At 43.6% G+C, this 22,218-nt stretch overlaps 2 protein-coding genes and 1 long non-coding RNA gene across 7 annotated transcripts; 1 reads left to right on the forward strand and 2 right to left on the reverse strand.

Moving 5' to 3' along the window:
• Positions 1-200: 200 nt before the first annotated feature.
• Positions 201-16,400, reverse strand: abl2 (c-abl oncogene 2, non-receptor tyrosine kinase). 5 transcript variants are annotated; one of them, XM_061297245.1, is made up of 11 exons: positions 15,789-16,400; positions 9,429-9,590; positions 7,088-7,383; positions 6,749-7,021; positions 6,480-6,564; positions 6,235-6,412; positions 5,982-6,166; positions 5,745-5,897; positions 5,580-5,669; positions 5,285-5,461; positions 201-4,512 (listed from the first exon to the last, which is right to left on the reverse strand). In XM_061297245.1, the coding sequence occupies exons 1-11, from the start codon at positions 15,994-15,996 to the stop codon at positions 2,765-2,767; spliced, it is 3,555 nt and encodes a 1,184-aa protein (XP_061153229.1). In that variant the 5' UTR covers positions 15,997-16,400; the 3' UTR covers positions 201-2,764. The 5 variants fall into 5 exon arrangements, with proteins under 5 accessions (XP_061153229.1, XP_061153230.1, XP_061153228.1 ...); XM_061297246.1 differs by having other exon boundaries at positions 201-4,472; positions 5,254-5,461; XM_061297244.1 differs by having other exon boundaries at positions 9,429-9,593.
• LOC133166882 (uncharacterized) lies at positions 7,993-9,078 on the forward strand. Its single transcript, XR_009717870.1, has 2 exons — positions 7,993-8,291; positions 8,483-9,078. It is a non-coding gene; the product is annotated as an uncharacterized LOC133166882 (long non-coding RNA).
• Positions 16,401-17,187: 787 nt separating the features above from the next.
• soat1 (sterol O-acyltransferase 1) lies at positions 17,188-21,921 on the reverse strand. The gene is made up of 16 exons (XM_061298230.1): positions 21,789-21,921; positions 21,316-21,467; positions 21,067-21,125; positions 20,673-20,815; positions 20,401-20,460; positions 20,205-20,312; positions 19,838-20,123; positions 19,689-19,767; positions 19,382-19,466; positions 19,263-19,308; positions 19,052-19,181; positions 18,885-18,982; positions 18,713-18,811; positions 18,410-18,545; positions 18,181-18,326; positions 17,188-18,110 (listed from the first exon to the last, which is right to left on the reverse strand). The coding sequence occupies exons 2-16, from the start codon at positions 21,464-21,466 to the stop codon at positions 18,045-18,047; spliced, it is 1,692 nt and encodes a 563-aa protein (XP_061154214.1). The 5' UTR covers position 21,467; positions 21,789-21,921; the 3' UTR covers positions 17,188-18,044.
• Between the last annotated feature and the right edge of the window lie 297 nt (positions 21,922-22,218).

The raw sequence follows: 22,218 nt of genomic DNA on the forward strand, positions 1-22,218 counted from the left end.
CGCTGTTCGGAGCAATAAAGTTAATCTAATTTTAATTTTGTGCGAAGGTACTTTTATTGAAACACGGGTTCCTAAAGTATATTTGTAAAATAGGTGTTTTATTAAAATAATATAAAAATAAGGTCATAATAAATATTGATGTCTTACGACAGTTTAATCAATATTAAGCAACTGGCATGAAAAGACCAATGAAACAGTGATACAATATTAATCAATATCTTTATTATTTACAATAGACTTAACACTGATAAGCAAACTTCACAGTAATATATGTGAGCTTTAAATAATAAAAAAACAAATATATAATTTGTACATTTAAACAAATGTGTTAACATATATTTTTTTTAATGCATGTGTAGTTTCACACACTCCATGATGGCGTTTCTGACTGTGAGCGTTGGCTTTCATTGCACTTGAAACACTTTGGTATAAAGATGAGCTGCAGAGCACTTTCCAAGATAGGGAGTAAAGGCGTGAAAGAAAACAAACATGAGGACAATGAAGGCAAGTGCATCAACAAAAAAGAATGAAAAGTGAACATTATGTCAGCATGAGATATGAAGACAAAGCTCAATTTATTAATAGACCCTGTTACTTCAATGTAGGGGAGGGTGACAATTTTATTTCCATCTTTGATGACACTCCATCACTAAACATGAGAGAATAGATCAATAGAAGAAAATGATGGAAAAATGAAGTAGCTCAGGATAAGTAATAAATGTGTAAAGCAAGTCATATTTCTATGACACATGCATGTTTTTATGAGGCTGTAGATTCTTGAAAGAAATTTGCTCACATAAAAGGCACCAAGAATCACAGAAAAACGACATTTTGCTTGTAATTTGAGACTCACAATATACGTAAATGTATGTGTTATGGACCTGCAGTGTTTCACATGCAAATGTACGAGGCCTTATCCAGTGTACATTAAGCTGTGAGCCCAAATAGACAACATGCTCTCTGCGTACTTGTGCATACATGTACAATTCTTGCAGCTTGTGCTCAATAAGTAGCCAAGCAGCTTGGACTACAAATTGTGAAGAAAAAAAATAAAATAATGTAACGGCACCTTAAGAGATGAGATATTCATGCTGATGAACATTTGATGACTTCAGAATACATTCAGAAAGCAGATGAATAGGCCTCAGGGTTGGGGACCCTTTGTCCTATCAGGGTGCCCGTGTGTGTTTTAAATTCAAAGTACTAGTAGTAGAAATTTTGTTTTTAGAAATGCAAAATTTGCCACCCTTGCTGTGACGACAACATAAACTGTTTTCCGGATTTGAAAAAAACAAAACAAATATTAAGTCCCCGCCCACTCCCGCCTAAAATAGCGCTGTGCTTTTAATAATAATAAAAACAAAAATAAATTAAAATTCAAGTTCATACATAGACATTCTAGAAATCATTCTTTAACCCAAATAATGTACAAATTGCTCATGTGCTCGAGACAGACTGTGGATTAGCCTAGAAAGAGTTCCAACTGTGTGATTAGTGTGATGAGCACTCAGTGTGTTTGATCTGTGTTTCATAAATTGCAGACGTGAGGCACTGAGACCACAAAGGCTACACGGAGTCCTGCACTGACCCAGAAGATGCAAGTACACTTGGAGAAAAAAAAAAAAGAAGCTGTCCCAATTGGCCTAGTGGTGTGCTACCCTGTGCTCCTCTCAAGAATGAAATGCGGTGCGGAAGGACATCCAGAGATCAACATTGAAATGCTTTTAAGGACGTGGCAGGGGTGAAATTCATTCATGCTGTAGGCCGAAAAACAAACATTCATTTTCTCTGAATACTGAGGAGAAATGACATTTTTTCATAATTCAGCACTGAAAAAGGCCAATGGTGTACACCGCCATAATGTATAGTTTACCAATTTTTTTCCCCCATATCTTGTGATTAAGTTGATAAATTTACTTGATTTGTGCGTATTAAGATTCGATAATATTCATGACCCATTCGTAAATCCCAAGTACTGTACTGTTTTAAAATAGGGATAGACAATCATTAAAAGTGAATGTAAATTGAAAATGTCTTTAAAATTTGACACACCAGAGAACGGTGTTGTTAGCAATCCTGCCAAATGTGAATGATTAAAAAGAAATAAATCGCCATGTATATAAATGAAGGTTCAAAATGGAGAAAACCAATCAACCGGTAATCTCCTTTTAAAACACCCAGCAGTCAATTAGTTAATTGATACCATAGTCAATCAAGGAAATTAGGTCAAACCCATATCCCTATTATAAAACATAGAGCCCATGTTGTAAATCAAACCAACAAAATGCTGAGGCTCTAGTTAAAATGGCTTCCAATAATTAGTCATGGTCCCTCAGTTGCTAGACACGATGCAAAACGCTCCAACACAATTCACCCGAGCGATGAGTCTCACATTCATGAAACATTAAGCTGGACAGGAGCAAACCACCGTCTGCCAGTCAGTAAGGCTGAACACAATCGACAGACGGACACACAAGCAGAGCGACAATCTGTGCTGGCGACGCACGCTCGACATTCATTTCACGATTATGGCCGACGCGAGGCAAACATTTCACCTTTTGGACTTGAACCGTGTTTGTTTTGGCCGACGCGGTTGTCAGAATATGTACAGGTCAGACGGAGCCGAAAAAGAAGTGTCCACACTGGCGTTTTATGAAACAACTGTAAACAATAAAAAAAGCTGACAGTTTGTCGTGATTTCTCTGAGGTACTTTACACATTGTTGTCATGTCCCGAAACGGTTAAAGATGGCGGTTAGCGTCGGCTACCTCTGGACTACATGGCTGATCTCTTTAATGCAGCTGTGCAGGTTGTCCAGTACGCTGTTGGAGCCCAAGCAGTTCAGTCCTCCGCCACCTGAGGACGAGGCTCTCAGCTCCTGCAGGCTGAGCTCCAGTTTTCCCACCGCCTCTCGGAAGGCAAACTTGTTCCTCGTCTGGGGGATGCAGTCCACGTAACCTGAGCAGTAGTCCAGCAGCTGGTGGCCGGCGTCCAGGACTTGGCTGCTGGAGGGGCTTTCCGAGCTGGTATGGAGGACGCTGCTCAGGCACTCGGCGCACTCCAGGAGGGCCTCGCGGTTGATCCGCTCCAGCGGGACCCTCTCCGACGGTTGTCTGGTTCGCCGCAGGGCCACTTTGGAGTGTGACGCCCCGTTGGCCATTTTAGTGGACGTAGCAGGAGGCACTTGCGGCGGTGGCACTGACGGTCTGCTCGTGGTCGTTCCACCCGGCAAGCGGCCCGACCTGTGACTTTTTAAAGTATCTCCGTTTACTTCCACCGCTCCTGCTGCTACTTGCTCTTCTCCCTCGCTGCTGTAGGAGTGTTGTATGCCGCGGAAGGTCGGCGGAGGAGGCGGGGCGCATTTGGGTTTGACCAGTCGCGGCCTGTCCCGGTCGGCTTGGTGCTCTGACAGCAGTTTGAAGCGGTTCCCCTGAGAGTCCAATCCCACGAGGTGCACGTCGCCCGGGCTGTTCTTCAACGTGGGGGAGATGAGAACTGGAACTTTGTGGTTGTGCGTTTGTGCGCACGTTGACGCCGCTGAAATCTTTGAGGGGGACGACCAGCTTTGCTGCCTTTCCAGTCCTGCCCCGCCGTCATCTCTACCCTCCCTCACCCGAGACGTACTGTCCGATTCACCGACTTCCCCCCCGACTCCGGGCGCCCTCCCTCCTGCGGCAGCGCTCCGGGGTAGCAGCTTGGCTTTGGGTCTTTCCCTGATCTGTGCGGTCCCCTCATCCATCCTCCTGAGCAGAGTTTCGGGGGCACGTGTAGTAGCCCCGTTCTCTGGCTGGGAGGTGGTTGAAGCAGTCCTCTCCAGAGGAGTCTTAGCACTGCGGTTCCTGGGTAAAGTCAAAGCAATACGTTCCAGATCCGGCAACCCGGCTGACATTGAGGAGGTAGAATTGGACCTGGGTAAGGGCTTAGGCCCCCCAACCATGTTTCCACCATCCCCTGAGCAGACTGCCTTCCCTGTCCGCAGCCCGAGGGTCTTTTTGATAAGCCTGGGGGTAAAAAATCCGGCAAGTCCTCCCCAGCCGCTACCGCTTGTTACCTGCGAGACAATTCCCCCGCTGGAGGGCTTCTGTCCAAATGCGGCCCCGCAGCAGCGCGATTGAGTCTGGGCGGGTTCGCCGTGGGAATGAGAGGGGGAAGCGGAGAAGCCACCTAAACTGTCCGACTGCGGTAGCGGAGGCGGGGGGCTGAAATCAGCAGTGGGCTCATATTTCTTGTGCGGTTGCGTTTCCATCTCCCGAAAGGAACTGCTCCTTTTGGGAGGCGTCGGGAGGTTCTGTTGGTGTTGGGAAGACGGCGAGGAGGAGGAGGAAGACGATGACGACGACTTCTTCTTGATGAAGGAGCTGAAGAAGCTAGTCTTGCGATCTCGGGTGAACGTGCCTGTGTCCAGAGCGTCTTCTAAAAGACTCCCGGGAGACTTATCACGGGGTTGCTGTTTTCTGGGCAGCGCTGGGGAACTGCCTGAGCGTCCTTCGCTTCCTAATAAAGAAGTCCAACCTAAAGACGAAGAGAAAAAATAAACTTTTTAGATTCTTCCAGGTAATGATTTCTTTTCTATAGCACTTGTCCTCATTGGGGTCAGAGGTGAAGCCTAATTTACATTTAGGGACAATTCAGTCTTTAACCAAACATGCGTGTTATTAGTTTAGGGAGAACATGTTAACTCCACCTACTATAGGAAGGTCGAAGCAAACATGCTAACCACTCAAAATTCCAAGCTCGATGGGTAAAATTACGCATGTGCAAGAAAACCTACTCACATGTTATAAATGCAGTCAGTGTCAAATTTTTATGCAGCATTTAATGTTACGTCAAGATAGTTTTGTGGCTTTGTAAACTGTTCCGCATGCTTACAGACAGAGCAGTTTTGTTTATTCTTTTAATATGATTAATGCTTAGTGCTTTGATGAACTTGAGGGTGGGTCAATAAAGTTTTTAGGAACAATGACAGAAAGACAATCATGCGTCACAGACAAGCACACGGGACCAACATTTTATTATCAACATAGCGATGGAACATTTTTGAAATTTGTGCTCAGCAACATGCCTTAACTCATAACTAAATTACTAATTGCCTAAAATGCACACTTGGGAATGGACAGAAAGGTGATCGATCAATCGGGGAGAAAAATGACCGCCCTTCTCCTCAGTCGGCGGGCTTGGCGACGCTGCAGTTGGCTTTTGGCGTCAAGGTGACCCGGAACCGTTGCGGGCCTGTAATGTGGTGAACCTGATTGCTTGGTGGCGAGGTAAGCGTGTCTAGCTGTACCTGAGGGAGCGTGCGTGCCGTGGTCTGGCCTCCCGTCGAGCCCGCCCTCGATGTTTTCCTTGTTTTCCGTGTGCTTGAAGATAGTGCGGGATTTGGAGGGCAATAAGGGAGTGTCGAAAGAGTGCAGAGGACTGCCGTGACCGGAGGATGCTGTCTTACAGAGCTCCTCCGCTACCTCTGAAGAAAAAAAAAAAAAAGATAGAAAAAAAAATAAGGTCAAGTATATCAACCAATCTGAAGTCAGAATTTTCAGTTTAAAAAAACAACAACTTTGTTTTAAAAGACGAGACGCTACCTTCTGAGATGCTGGAGTCATGGAACATGGTTTCAAAGGCTTGGTGGATTTCTGCAAACGATGGCCGGTCAAGTGGATTCCACTGCCAGCCTAGCAGAAACGAAAATCACGAAAGTGAGTTCAAGTCATAATCACAATGACTTGAAAAAAATAAAATCTACTTACATGCCCTCATGAGTTCATAGACCTTTGGCGGGCATCCCTCAGGCTGTTCCATTCGGTAGCCCTTCTCTAGAAGATCATAAACCTGAGACAGATCGATGCCTGGGTATGGAGACATGCCATAGGTGGCTATTTCCCATAGCAGGACTCCGAACGCTGTAACACAAAGTGGATCATCGGCCATGTGAGCAGGAGTACGATGAGATGAATTATTGACGTGAACGAGTGCATGTTACTCACCCCACACGTCGGACTTGATGGAGAAGGTGTTGTAAGCGAGGCTTTCTGGCGCAGTCCACTTGATGGGGAACTTGGCCCCAGCGTGTGCAGTGTAGGTGTCACCGGTCATCAACCTGCTCAGACCAAAGTCTGCTACCTTCACCACGTGATTCTCACCGACCAAGCAGTTCCTCGCCGCGAGATCCCTGATAGCAGAAACCCCAAATATTTCATTTGAATTCACACAGAATAGCATCTGGTGCTTTCTTCTCACCTGTGGATGAAGTTCTTTTTCTCCAAATATTCCATTGCCGAGGAGATCTGCGTGGCCATGTAGAGAAGGACCACTGCGTTCACTTCTTCCTTATCGCAGTCTCTCAAGTAGTCCAGAAGGTTGCCGTGCGGCATGTACTCCGTCACTATGTAAAACGGGGGCTCCAACGTACACACACCTGTGGGAGAGGTAACTTTAATATTTTTCAGGGAATGGAAATTGGTAGAGAGAGACAAGATACTGACCAAGAAGCTGAACTAGGTTTGGATGTTTAACCTCCTTCATGACAGCAGCCTCTTTCAAAAATTCCTCAACTTCCATGGTGTCCTCCTGTCATTAAAGAAGCAGGAGAGAAATGTTAGAATAATTTTAAGAGGAGTGAATATTTTCAGTTAGACCGGTTGAGCAAAGTGAGACAGCATTACCATAGTCTACCAGCAGGTGGCGACTTACAACCATAATTCTGCTCATTGGCAGATAATGAAATGGAAATCAAGGGACAAAATCTTCTCACCTTGAGTGTTTTGACAGCGACAGTGAGGTTGTACTTCTTCCACACGCCCACGTACACCTCGCCGTACTGGCCGCCACCTAACTTGTGCTTCATGGTGATATCGGTGCGCTCCATCTCCCACTTGTCGTGGATGGGGGACACGCCGTACACGGTGGGCTTGTTGCACTTGGGTGCCGGGTAATGCAGTGTGGTGACCAGGCCGTCGGCTACAGTGGAGTGGTGGTGGACCAGCTCAGCCAAGGTGGCGAAGCGGCTCTCGGATGTCACATACACCTTGAATGGCGGAGGAAGGGAAATCAGAATCACCCAAACTATTAACCACCAGCTAGCTAATGCTACCTTTCCATCCGAGGAAGTGTTGATCCGGTAGTGGTAGACTCTCCCCTCGTAGCGAAGGGAAATGGACAACTGCCCGGGACTGCTTTCGCTTTCTCGGACCAGGAAGCTGCCGTTGATGAGGGATGAGAGCAGGTACTCGGCGGCGCTGCGTGACACGGGCCCGTGGTACCAGCTGTGCTTCTCCAGGCTGTTGACGGGTGTGATGTAGTTGGAAGGGACCCAACCCTGGCCGTTCTTGGAACGGACTTCGCTCCACTCTCCATTTTGGTTGTAGCCCAACACACGCAGCTTCTCCCCTGGGCATACAGAAGATGAAATGTTCTTCCTGTGTGACAAATAATTCTATAAATTGTGAATATTTTCACATCACGAGCTCTTAAAGAAAAAAACTAATCAAAAAAAAAAAGGCTTTGCTCTAGAAGAAGCTTGGGATGGGAGGGGAACAAAATAATTAAATAAATGCAGACTAAATGAAAACATCAGCCTCTGATTAAAGTAATATTGGTGGGGGGAAAAAAATGGGTCAAAATGACCGAGACCACCAGCCTAATCCTATATGCGCCCCGAAGATAGTCAAGATGCGGAATCAAAATTAGAAAGCCATAAGACTGAATCTAATTACAAAAAAAAAAAAAATCAAATCAAAAGGAGAAACTCAACATGGAGTCTTGTCATCAGGCAAGAATGTTGGATGAGGATGCTTTGATGGACACGACTACAACACAAACAAACCGGGAGCGGTCTGAACAGATTGCGAGTGTGACTGAACGACATCAAAAGCTGCGCAACAATAATAAGCGCCAAGATGCCATGCGAGCGCCGGGCAGAAGCAGACATGTAGTGACTTGGCGTCTCGTCTCCGTCTGTCTCTTGACGTCAGAGCGCGGAGACGTGAGGGAGCGGAAAGGCACGCGCTCCTCGAAACCAAGGAAGGGCGTGATTCAATCATGGCTAGTTACCTATTCACTGGACAGAAAATAAACAACCCCAACTTGCATATGCAAAAAGAAATATATATATTTTACTCAGAGCCAGGGCGTAAAAAAAAAAATATATATATATTTTTTCTTTTTGACTAAAGTAAAGCCACATGATGATGCAGTGCAGCAGGAAGTCGTCGAGTTCATCGCCATTATTATTCCAAGAGCTCCATGCCCTATGAGAGTTCCTCCGATTATTAAACAGAAGCTCAACGTCCGGACCGGTGAGTCACAGTGAACATGACGCATCATTTACACACACACCAAAACCAGCTGTCCGGGAAACGGTCGTTGCAACCAATAAACAATTGCGATTATGATGAGCGTTGGAAATAAATACGACTAAGCCCGCTGTTACGTTACCGACTAAACTACTTTGAATATCCACTCCGCCATTCTTTAATTTCCTTTGCAGGACTGGAAATACTGAGTGGCGCCTTGGACTTTCGAGCTGATGACTCCGAGCAGCTAATTCGTGCTTGTGGTCAAATACTCCCTGCTCAAAGTAACCCACCTGTGGATGTCAAATTTCAAATCATCTCTATATTTTCTTTTCCATGTCACGGCCAGGTGTCCCAACATTTCTTATTAACCTATAGCTTTATTGACACACAACATTCCAATGGTGTAACTGTAAAGCTTTTCATGAAACCGTTTCTCAGGGTTTGAATGACCTGTCAATCATCGGCATGGCCTCAAGTGTTTACTTGTTAAGTTACCAGGTAAGGAAATCACTATGCACTTGTGTTGCAACACGTGCTCCCATGGAAAGGTGTGGGAGGCGTGTGTTGGTATAACATCACGTCACGTAGCAACAATCCTTTTTGATGATCCAGATTATTCTATCGAACAGGATTAAGCACGTCATGGCGAAACGTCATCACCGTAATTCGTTAAATTTGGAACGCCTCACCTCAAAACTGTGAAGCTGTGATTTTACAAAGTCTATTGTCGTTTTAAATATTTTAAATGATGCCAATCTTTTGGGATTAAAGTGAACTTCTTTGAAAATGTAAACTGAGCACTCTAAATCCTTTTATTTTTTATTTTACGTGACCGTGCAACTGCATCTAATGAAATATGCAAATTTAATTTTCCTAGATTTACCCAATATACAGGACTGTCTCCGAAAATTAGAATGTTGTGATAAAGTTTTTTTATTTTCTGTAATGCAATTTAAAAAATAAAATAAATGTAATACATTCTGGATTCATTACAAATCAACTGAAATATTGGAAGATTTTAATCATTTAATTTTTGTTTTTTTTAATTGCATTACAGAAAATAAAGAACTTCATCACAATATCCTCATTTTCGGAGACAGTCCTGTACATTTCATTGAAATACATTTGTGTGTTTACCTTTAGTGATGCTGAGTGTGTTGTCCCCACTGGCCACAAAGTCATAAAGTGCAACAAACAGGTTGGGGTCGCTCTCGGCCGCCCCCAGGAGGTTCTCTTTGGAGCTCCAGCGTACCGCTTCTGTCAGGGCTGCAGAATCCAGCCCAAATGGCCTGTGGAGAGCTTCTGGAGAAAAAGCATAACCAAAAAAAAAGACAAACAAGAAGGGAAATAATTAGTCAAAAGAAATAAACATCAAATGTGACAGCTGACGTTGCAAATATGGGATGACTCTAAATCTTCCTGATCAAGCTGGTGTGTACCTGCTTCTCCAGGCCTAGGACTCTCTCTAAAGCCAGTGCGAAGTTTCTGGCCACTAAGGGCCACCCAGTCTTCCTCAAAACTGTTTGCCTGCAGGCACCTTAAAACCATTACTCGTGACAAAACGACTCTTGAAGCAATCACCCCCCTAAGGTCAGGTATGATCTGAGCTAGCACCGTCTGCGTATTTAAAGAAACCAAAAAAGGGAGGGGCTGGGATGAGAGTGACGCTACCTGACCGGAGCGCGGTGATAATGTACGTAGGTAAGAAAACCTCACACCCACAAAGATTGACTTGCGGAACATGAGTAGCGGAGATGAACAACTGCTGCTAAAGCCGCTGCGTGTCAGGACAGCTGCAGCGGGAGTGGGAGAGGAGGGTGATGAAATTAGCTGACGCATGACAGAACACCTATCTACTGTATTTCACCACATTTTTTTGCTATTGTCAGCTATCAACATCCAAACAAAGCCCAGTTTTCATTGTCCATCCAGAATTGCTGGAGGGGAAATAATAATAGTTGATAGACAAATCACCCCAAAACAATTTTTCTCGCCTACACATCGCAATGAATTCAAAACACGCACAAGATGCCCCACCTTTGTTCTGGACCAGCATGCGCTGCAGTTCTGCACTAGCCGCGATCTGGCTCAGCCACAGTTCCCAGTACATCCTTGAGCTTTATGATCTGGCTCAAAGTAGGTAATCCAAGTATTGATGGAAGAAATGCGAAGGGTTTGAAAAAGCTAGTTCACCCTTACCCATGAAGTTTATCCACCAAAACATTGCGCAAGAATCCAATTCACGTTTTGATACACGTGGAAAGCAGAGAGAGAGCCATGACTGATGCCCCCGTGTGATGCGAGGGATGACACATGGGATTGTGGGAGGATCCAAGACATATGTTTCGGTGGAAGTCTGGGGACTAAGGCGGAGTAGATCGTGACGTTGGAAAGATGGGAGCTGGGCTATGTGCGTGTGGAGTTGGAGGCTCGGACTACAGCTGCAGTCAACAGCAGATGGCTGGTCTTGTCCCACTGGGAATGAATGAGTGTGTGTGTGTGTTTGCACACACAACTGCAAGTGACGTGAAGCCAACTGTCATAGCTGCTCTTCTTACATAGCTGAATATCCAACTCACTTCGAGGAATGTTTTTTTAATGAGATTAATACTACTCAATTATGTGAAATCGTCAAAATCGCTTCAATGCTTCATGTGACAGATATACGATAGAGCAGGTTGCTTTTTTCCCATTTGGCCCAAACTCAAGCCGCTAACACCGTAACATCTACTTGATTGAGCAGTTGGTTGTCACCTTGCATGTGTGTGTGTGTGTGTGTTGTTAGCGTAGCATATGCGTCCTCTTGAAGAAACTGCTTTGTGTGGAGTTTACCAGAAGGCGACTTAGCAGCCGGGAGAGAGGTGACCCTGATATTTTGTGACACCATTGACTTGGACCTATCCGGCAGCTGCTCATATGACCGATTAACAGAGGTGTCGAATCCAGGTCCAGAAATTAGAAAGCGTGCCACAATTCGGACACCCTTAAATAACAAAACTAATGTATCTACAGCTCATGACTATGTAGGTAAGTGATTATTTTAGCTGCTAGTCAACAAAACAAAGCAGCATGACACCAGGAATAACTCTACAGTGCATGTTGGTGTAGACAAAAGATGGCTGCCTGCCTGCAGGAAGCCGATCGTCAAACCTGATACAATGATCGCCACATGCACAAAAGATTACATAAGCGAGATTTGGCTCGAGGCGCTCCTGCGGCTGACAAAGACAGAAAGGAGTTTGATTGTTACAAGCAAGAGAGGATAAAGCTGAAGTAAGATTAAAAGAAATACTTTTAGGCATGGAGGTCAGAGATACTTCAAAAACCTCAACATTTGAACGCTTTGAAACAGTTAAAGAACCACGCTGAGAAAGTGGAGGTAAAAGAAAAACGTGGGAGTCAGCCAGCGTCATGGAACACATTATGCTGGACTGTGGAGGTTCTGACAAAGATGACCCTGCAACATTTAGGTCCTACCACAGCCTCAGAGCGTGATTATAGATGCCATGCTAATTGCTAACATGAGTAATGAGTCGCGGGACATGTAACCTTCATCACGAAGCGTGTTCAAATGACAATTATCGTTGTACACCTCAACAGATGTGTTCGAAAACCTCGAGTTTCATTCCAGAATATTTTTTATGGCAGAAGTTCATTTTCTATTTATTTATCTTACACCTGTACCAATCCCCCAAAAATATTTGGCTCTCCAAATACCACCATAATGACCAACGTAAAATTGCAGTAGTAAAGTATTCATTAGAAACAAGGCAAAGGTTCTCTTCCTAAAAAGAGTATGTAACATTATCGTAAAATGATGTACAGTTTGAATGTTAAATTCATATGAGCCTAAGATCTCGCCAAAATCAGTCCAGCAAAGCTAATGTCCTTGCTAATGGCTCGCTAATCCAAAGATAGCGCAGAGACCTTAAGTAAAAGTCAGGACGCTTGTCTATCCGTCACTGGGTAAGCATGTGACAAGATATCCAAAGTGTGCCACAGGGCAGCGGTGAAAAAAGATGGCTTGACATCAACATTCAGAATTGTCTGACTTCCACACTACTGTAATTTTCGGACTATAAGTCGCACCGGAGTATAAGTCGCACCAGCCATAAAATGCTCAAAAAAGTGAAAAAACCCATATATATGTATATAAGTCGCTCCTGAGTATAAGTCGCCCCCCCCCCCCAAACTATGAAAAAAAACGCGACTTATAGTCCGAAAATTACGGTAACACCGGTAGAAATACTTTTAGATCACAGTACTCCATTTTCCACGCCGATGCAACTGAACTCAAAAGAACACATTACATGCCAAGGGGGTTACTGGAAATCTGCCAGAAACACACACACATGGACACACACAACTTGAATATCTCCTATGTGTGTACTATACATGGAAATTCCAAGCCAACTCTCCAGCCTGCAACCCAGAAGATAAACAGCAAGGATAATGCCAGCAACAGAGGACTGATCCTGGAAGCCAATCAATGTTTAACAGGCTTGGCAGCGGGACTTGCCCTCTCCGACACTATCTATTTTTTTCTCCCCCTCCGCAGCACCATCACAGCTAAGCCTTGTAGCGAAGCCGCTACTTAAACACGAGCCACTCCAGCAATTTGGCTGTGGAGCTCGCTCTAAAGTTGAAAACATTTTGTGTTCTTAGGATGACAGATGCATGGAATGGTTTCACCATCTGTACAGCCAACCACGCGCTGTTCTAATTAATCCCGCCTCTTTAATGATATAAGCTGCGAGAGAGTCCGAGCCAAGGACTAAAAGACTGCGGTTTTTGGGGAACTAAAGAAGCTTGGCTGGTAGCCGACGCTAAAGCTCAAGGCAGCGATGCAGTAAAGCGGCATGCTGTGACAAGAACGTTCCATTAAAAAAATAAAAAAAAATAAACTGATGGCTTTTTAATATTCTGCAAATTATCATTTATATGCAAAATAGGAGTAATTTCAAATGGGTGTAAAGTCTGCTAATTTTCAAACATGAACCCATCAAAACCTTTTTACCTCTAACAATCACACTCACCTACATTCTTACTTGGTGAGAAAGCCTTTTTTTTTATCCACCAAGAGAAGGTGCGGCCATGGCTCCTCCTGGTGGATATTGGCCTCACTGACCAACACGTTTTGGACAAATTTGGTTTATTGAGGCCTAATCAAGTTGCAGTAGCTAAATATAGGATTTCTCACACATTATGTTATGGCTGCTGTGCGGCTTGCTCTGGTTATTAAGGCTTTACTAGCACACAGTCAAAGCAAAAGTGGATTTGTCTCTAATCCTATTTCACCCTTGATGCAAATCAGCTTAAATCCATGGATCCTGGATCCAGGCATTGTCGTCTAGCCAGGACATAAAAGTGCTTCAACATATGCATTTATTACGAGTCTAAGATCAGGTCAGAGTGAACAAAAGACAAGAAGTTATTTTTACAGATTCAAGTGAATTAAATAAAATCCAAAAATATGTATTCAGAATTTGGCTTGCCTATGACGTCACAGGTCACATGACTCTTTCTGGTGAGGTAGAGGAAGTCAGAGCTGTTGAATAAATAATGTCTCGAGAGAGAGAGTCTGCTTTCGGCACACCTGAGTTCGAGACAGGAAGTGACTCACCTTGTCATGAATGAATTCCGAGGGGGGGGGGGGGGGGGGGGGGGGAACACGACCGCAGCAGCGCATGAGGGGATTCATAGCAAAGCTTTCCTGTTTCTTATCTGTCCATTGGACTGTTTTGAAGCGTCGGCATGCAAGATGGACCCTCGACATTCACAAAAGGGACAGGGCAGCGACATACGGGCGTGACCTCAACAGACGTGTTCCTTAAAGACTGGCACGAAAAATAAATTATGAGAAATATTCCACATTCATGTTTACTATAACTTATACATATTGCTTATGCTAACAATGAAGGGTCATCATCATAATACTGTAAGACTATCAGGCCGTGCACTCATTATAACAACTCTAAACAACAAAAAGAAGATGGAAGAAATTCTGGAGCAAATTTGACAAATCACCAAAGGGATCAAATAAGACCTACATAATTTTAGTTGAATCGACATAAGCACAGACTTGACACTTCAGGCAGTGAATTAAAACAAATAGCTCCTTTCACAAAGAATAACAATTCTTCATCACTGTCACCGCATTTCAATGACAAAGCCCTTTAATAGACAGTGAAAGACTTTGGTCCTTATTCTCTCCTTGTTCTATTATTATAGACTTTGAAGACAAAAATCTTCCCTTGCAGAGTGGCAGGCAGTATGACTTCTATAAAAACGACACTCTTGTTTCCCGGCATGAGAAAGCAGAATACTCCTCCTGCACTCAGTAAGTCTGTGCTTCTTGGGCTTAGTTTTGATACGGCCAGGGACGGGAAATCCTATCCATTCCCAAAAGTCCCCATTGTCTGTGTGTCCTTGTCCACAACACTATTGATAACAAGTTGAATTTAGAAATGCAGGATGCCTTGCCTGTATTGTCACAGCAAAAGTAAAAGCGTCAAAAGACTAAGATGACAACATCCAAACTAGCTAGCAGGCATCCTGTCATCTCCATGACGTGAGTTGTTATTCTGATGATTAATAACTAGAATAGCTGCCCAAGGTACCATTGTCATTACTCGACACATTCCAAATTCATTGAAAAAAGCTGTCCTTGTTCGAGATGAGATAACAGAAATTGCTATTCAACAAAAAATGTCACTTGCTGACAATTACGCCAAACTTGATCTCGGAATGAATTAAATTGCTAATTTGAAAGTAGTACAGAACACTCAAACCCGGTCACCAAGTTAATCGGAGTAAATCCAGCCCTCGGTTTATTCTTTAAAAAAAACTCATCTAATTCATGACATCCAAGAAAGCGGTGATCCCACTAATCTCCCTCAATAGGAGGACAGACGTTGGGATATTGCAAAAAAACAATTACTTGGGAATAATCTCGAGTGAATGAGCGTAATCTTGTCACGACAGAAGGTGACCTAAATTATTCAACAGTGAATCAAACGATGCATTCATCTTGCTGAGTGTGCTGTAACAGTAGACGAAAAGAGACAGGATGCAAGTGAGCATGACAAAAACACCCGTTGATTGTAGCGCCACCCATCCTTATATGAAGTTAATGGGGTGGAATCGCTACCAAACCTCCGGAGGCGAGGGATCACTGTTTACCGAAGCGACTATCAGATGATGGCATCCAAGAGGGAAATCAAAACAATCGACGCCGGAGGCAACGAAAATTAGCCATCGCCAGGTCACATCATGATCGAATTTACGGTGTTGTTAAAATCACATACCCGTGAAGGTCATCTATAACAATAATGTAAAATTTGAGCAAACAATAGGAAGGAAGATGAAAAAGAGAGTGAAAATTTCCTTAAGATTATTTCCGCTAACGTCAAACTAGCACGACCCTGCTTAGCCAATGCTAATAAGTTGCAACAAATATTAAGCCAACTTCCAACAAACACTTGTTAAGGTATTTACCTGAATGCTTGGTGAATATATTGATCGACGGGTCAGGCACGTTGATCGCAGCGGACCTGCCCGGTGGTGTGCCGCTGTTACAGCCGGGTTCTCGGGGTCTCCTCCCGGCGACGTTCCCCCGGTTCCCCTTCACTTGGGACGCGTGGGGCTGTGGCGGCTGCAGTCCGGTCGATGTGCCCTCACCGACGCGGCCTACCTGCTGTCCCATCCCGGTAGTTTGTCGTAAGGACGTTCGGGACAAAGCGAGCAAACCCCCAGTGCGCCTCCGGCTCACATTCCCGTGCGCTGGAGGAGCGTGCGTGCAGAATAGTGTTCCTCAATCCCCCTCCTCCTTCTCACCGCTAACTATCGCGTATTAGCTGCCTTGGCTAAACAGCTAGCTGCTCTTAGCGGCAATCACAGAAATCCAGAACTCCCCCGGGTTTTAAACCTTAAAAAAAACACCCCCGCTGCGTGACAGCGACCGTCTTTACTCCAGGGGAACACACGTCGTCCAGGAAGAAGATGAACGAGAAGGTGTTGCTGAAATGTGGAGCTTTTTTCAAAATGCTGTTCCCGTGGTCCGGCTACTGCGCGCCCCCTCTGACGCCGCCATCTTTACCGCAGAACAGAAGATGTGTTGCACAAGGCGGCGGGGGGTTGGATGGGTTGGCTCTTCCCCCCGGCCGTCGGCGTCCAACGCATCTTCTCGTGCGGACTGACAGGCCCAAACACCTCCCCGGGGGTTCTGACAGTCGGTGAAAGTCTGATTGTCAACCCCAGACCTCAAAACCCATAAAAGAATTGTGACAGTGTTCAATTACATTTCTCCAACTTTTCACTCTAAATATTCGGGTCCAAATAATGCATAAGAAATGCTAATTTGTGTGCACAACTTTTTTTTTTTGCATGCCATATTTGTGGCTAATAAGAGATCAATATCTATGCATAAATCGAATAGGCTCCACGACATCATTGGGCAAACGTGGTTAAAAAGCAAACTATATTTTTGTTGAAGGTTTTATGTATGATTTCCTCTGAGTGAAACTCCCATTTTAGAAAAAAATGTCAGAGCCAGGCTTTCTCATCCAGTATCAGGGTGTGACTTCACAAAAGTGCATTTACAAGCATGCCCAAAAAATCCAATAAACACACGCCTAAACCTTGAAGGAAGCCTTCCCAGAAAACTTGGCATCGTTACAGCTACCAAGGACGAACATTATAAATCAAGAATGAGAGGTCATGCGAGTCAAGGCAAGTGAGCGAATACTTTGTAATTGAGTGTATTCTGAAACAATGTGACAAATTATTTCTGTAATAATAAATGTATAAATGTAATAATGTTGCTTCTATTAAAAATGTATGCATATTGTCTGTCCTAAAATAGTTAAAATGAAATAAAAAGTGTTTTGTTACATATACGGTACATTCAATAGTTTCCATGAACAAACGCCCCAGCTGATACAAAGGTAAATCTTTAATACAGTGCCATCTTGTGGACAAATAATGCTCTGCAAGCCTCGCATCCTGTGTTGAAATATTACAATACAAAAAAATACAATCAGCGACATCAAGCGTGCAAGGAATAATTTTATCAACAGAAATGTCAACGCTGATGGTAAATTCTAGCCCTTAATACTGAGAAACGAGTCATATTATTCAAGTGCTTAAACATCCTGACAGAATGCAGATACAAATGCATATTATTAGACAATGATCACATTAAGGATAAAGTCTCATTTTGGTCCCCAAAAAATCTTAATGATACAGAATGTCTGGCCAAACCAGTACAAATTACATAGAAAACATAGTTGATACAAATTACATTAAATTGATATTTTCTTTTTATATTATACTATGCGAGTGTCTCGGAATGTGGCTTGCCAAACGAAATGGCTTTTATGATCAGGATACAATCGCTGGCTTTGTTAAATATTAACCATAACTGCATGTGTGGATTATTTATGCATAATGACAGCTGCCACACCAATGAATGGTCCTCTCTTATTGGCACAAGGAGTGGATCAAGTCAAGGGGATTTGGAAATTCATGTGTAAAATATTATGTAGGCACACAGAAAATATAATAAAAGGCATCAGCAGTTTGAGTTGGGAATAAAGACGCTTTGGCTTATTAAATCTCTTCCATACATTCTTATGACAAATTGATTGTAGTGCAATAAACGAAGAAAAGCAGCAGATGGCACGTGTCGGGATATTAACAGAAAGGCTGGCCAATGTGATTGTGCGTCAGAGCCGCAGTCCGGGTCACAGCCTGTTAATTGCTCATCACACTTCTCTTACAAGTCCACGACCGAGGCTGCAGTAAGTCTAGGAAGGAGGGCTGAAGTGAAAATATAACATTAAAATTTACACAATCAATGGAGAAAAAAACATTACTAGTCAGGTAATACCTCGTTCAGGGGGCAGTAGCGCTGAGCATACCACTCCTGAGAGTACAAACAGATGATGACACCGTGGCCCAAGAAGAGGGAAGTCCACATGATTATATTCCAGATGGGACCTTTCCTTTGGTCATGGAGGATGAAGTTAAACATCACTGTCAAAAAGTAAAGAGAAGTCATCTTTTTTTAAGTTCTTCCAGAAGAAAACAGGAAGCTTCAATGTTTGTTGACGTCTTACTTCCAAAGCACATAAACAGACAGAAGAGGACTGGATAGAAGAAGCCGAAGCAGATCGCAAGGATGTACTCGTGGACGACAGCAGATACTGTAAACACAAACAGCATGCCCGCTGTTCGGAAGCGCTTCTGGGAGATCTGAAATCACAAGGGCCAAGTTGACATTAGTGACAAGCTGGTTTAACCTCAAATACATTTAAGATGTTCCAGAATTATTTATGTCTACATAAATTAATTTGAGGGAAATTGTAGATTGATAATATAAGGATGGTTAAAAAAAAAAAAAAAAGTTCAGACACACTCACCCAAAGGAAGTCCCGATACACATAGTAAAACAGCCAGTCATGAACGACTACATTCCAAGTACGGTAATAGTTGGCAAAAGACGTTGAGTTCCACCAATCCTATGGGGTGAAATTAAAAAGAATTACTTTGACCACATACAGGAAGTTCATTTCAAGAGTGAGCAGAAGGCACCTTATAGAACATCCTATCACCAAAACGAAGCATCTCAGCAAATGCATTCAGCCAACAGTGGAGGAAGGCAAAAAAACCCAGGAAAAGAACCAACACTCCTGAAAAACAATCAACAACTTCAATGTGGCTCAGAAAACATACGCTGAATAACGAGTGGCTGATCATACCAGGCAGGATGGAGGTAAAGACTCCTAGGACCATGGCCCTCAGGTCAAAAAACTGAAGACTGATATAGCGGAACTGAGGGATGCAGAGCCGCACAAATACATAGTAGGTATAAAACAGACAGCCAAGTACCTGTGAGGAAAAAACAAATTTGAATTGGTGAGCCAAATGGTCACGTATTATTTGAGCTTGACTTCAAAGTGGGATTGGTACCTGCAATAACTTTGTTGCCACATAGCCCCATCTAATTGTTGGGCTCCTGCGTTAAAAATATGACAGTTAATTCAGGTGCTCAATCTTTAGTTGTGCTGATAATTGTCAATAATTGATACCTTGGATATTTATCTCTGTAGATAAGGGTAGGTGCAAACAAAAAGTAGACGTACTGAGAAACACGGGGGACCACTGGGCCTGGGCCTATATATATATGACAGAAGAGTCTAATTAAAAAATAAATAAATAGCAGTTATGTGGTATATTAAACAACTAATAAATACTTGACATTAGAAAAAATAAATAAATAGATACACTAACGAGACTTTTATCCATCTCAAGGGCGGCCATGTTGCCACTTACTGGCGACTAAAAATGACATCACGCTTACTCACAGGGAACGACCAATCATTGCTCTGCTCTTACTTGACTTGTCTGCTGCCCAGGCCAGAACTCTTGGTACATTCTCTCGTATAAAGGAGTGAGCTTTCATCATGAGTCTCACCTGGGATGCAGAATGGACACAACAATTTCTGTAATTCTCTTCCAACTACCATTAGAACACCAAAAAATACCTGCTCCAGGATGACGATGAAGCACGAGGCCGGGGGCAAACTGTTGACCACAACCACATAAGTGGGTAAAAAACCAAGGCCAAAAAACTGGTAGAGAAGGAACACGGAGCCAAACAGAAAGCTGTAAAGCCGATGGTGACCGGAAGAGCCGGACTGGGTCTGTGTCCAAAGCTTGAACAGGGGATAGGGCACGGCTAAAACTGAAAGGAACATAAAGATCCACGTATACACCACCAGTGGGAACTGTCCAAATGCGTAGACCATCAGGTCAAAATCTAGCACCAGTCTGAAAAGACGAAGCAGACGGGTTAATATCCCAAAAGTAAAAAATAAATAAATAAATGAGGAAACCACTCTTGCGTATTACCTGCCTTCATCTAGGAAATCAACCACCAGTGTACTGAGGATGAAGAGAATGAGCAAGGCAATAAACATGTGGTAGATGGTCCGGATGTGGTTCACCTCAAAGAGCTCGCTGTAAAAAAGGAGGAGGCATGAATAACAAGTTGGAAGCACTTGATAGCGAAGCACAAGTGTCAGGCGGTGAACATTTCTCCGCTTACTCAAGGAGGGACCTGCGGCTGACAAACTGTTTGCCCTGGCCATGGGGAGGTCGGAAATCCCTGCAATGGCCAAAATATATTTCAAGAGGCAGAAGCGATAACGTCACGCTATAAGGCACAATAATTCATATATCATTAATCAATCGAAAGGGATCATTCGGATCGGCCCTAATCTTCCTTCAGATTATGAGTTGGTGTACCTAATGAAGTGGCCAGTGAGTGACACTCTACCACTAGGCCACTGAGCTGTGTGCTGTGATCTTTGCACATACCCGAGTCTACTCTTGTCCTTGTCCGGGGGTGAGAAGCCAGCAGGCAGGGGTGCAGGCTCCAGTCCAGCCGACTCCTCGATAAGGCTGTCCATGAAGTCGTTGACACGGTTGTCAAACTCACGCATCAAGTCCTTCTTCAGGCACTGTGAAGAGTGAAAAACAACAACAACAACAACAACACAATTCCCACCAAATTAAACAGGTTATGAAAAAACATAACAAATGTAGATAAATTCAAATTGAGTGTTCATCAACTGTAAAAATAAAATGTGTTGAAAGACATGAAGTTGCACAACAAGGACACAAGCATGATTCACATTGAAGGAAACTTGACGTCACTTTCGAATGAGCATGATGAACCTTCCCCCCCCAAACAAATGATTGAACTGCTGACCTCTGCTTTTTTTTGCAGTTGTAGCTTCTTGCTGATCATGTGCTCCACCTCAAATTTCCCTGAAATTTTAATAGACACACACACACACAAACATTGTGTGAATATGCAGCGTGGTGAAATACACACTAGAAATGTGTTCATTTACAGATTCAACACAATTAAAATTCCCTGTCTATTTGATCCCCTGCTAAATTTTACAAATTGACCAAAATTCAAATAATGATTGTCTCCAGTGTAAACAATTCCTACCAATGCTGTTAACATGACTGTCTCCAATGGACTGATTGTGTTCCCCTCCTGGGCCACACTCGCCATTCCCTGGGCTATCCTGGTCCGAGGTGGGCATTTGGGCAATGTTTCGGTGACGGAACCGGACACCGTTGTCATCCCCGTTCTCCATCCTGGAAAGCAAAACAACACATACAAAGCTTTTGACTCACATCTTCACTATGGACTAGAATTTGAAGGATTTTCAGTGGCACACAAAACGACCTCAGTAAGTCAAGTGAATTAGTTTCACATGACTCTGTACCGCCAGCTAACAGTTAGCACATATAAAAGCCATTGAGCTGCTATTTATTTCACAAACATTTAAACACATATTTCCAATGTTGTGTGTAGCACCACAAGTGAGAGCTAGTCAACTTAGCCAAACTATGGTAGCCCAACAGGTTCGAACTCGATATTGGTAAAATAAATAAAAATAAAAATAGAATACTTACGTGAGAACCTCTCGAGATAATTACACTCCAACGTCTCCACGGAGCATCCACTTTGCAGCAGCCTTTATGAATGACATCAAAGTGAGCACTGAGCGACACTGCACACATGCTCCATTGCGTCAACAGTGTGGAGATGATGACCGGCCTGCTCGACGCTCATTGGCTGAACGCCTCTCCTCCTTTAACGTCATCAGGAACCGGTGCATTTCCGCTACAAAGACACACGGGTGTGTTTATGAAAACTATGAGCATCTGTTTTAGTTATTTTGTGACATTTTTATTCCCCCCGTGGTGTTTTTGTGGTCGGTGATGCCAAATTATATAATGAGCATATCCCGTTATGCATTTTTACCTCATAGTGGTCAACTATCAACTTAATTGTAAATGCTTGGGACCCCATGTGAATGACGGCTTGTACATCTGCCCGATT

This window comes from Syngnathus typhle, linkage group LG14, assembly GCF_033458585.1.
Source record: "Syngnathus typhle isolate RoL2023-S1 ecotype Sweden linkage group LG14, RoL_Styp_1.0, whole genome shotgun sequence".
Lineage (NCBI taxonomy): Eukaryota > Metazoa > Chordata > Actinopteri > Syngnathiformes > Syngnathidae > Syngnathus > Syngnathus typhle.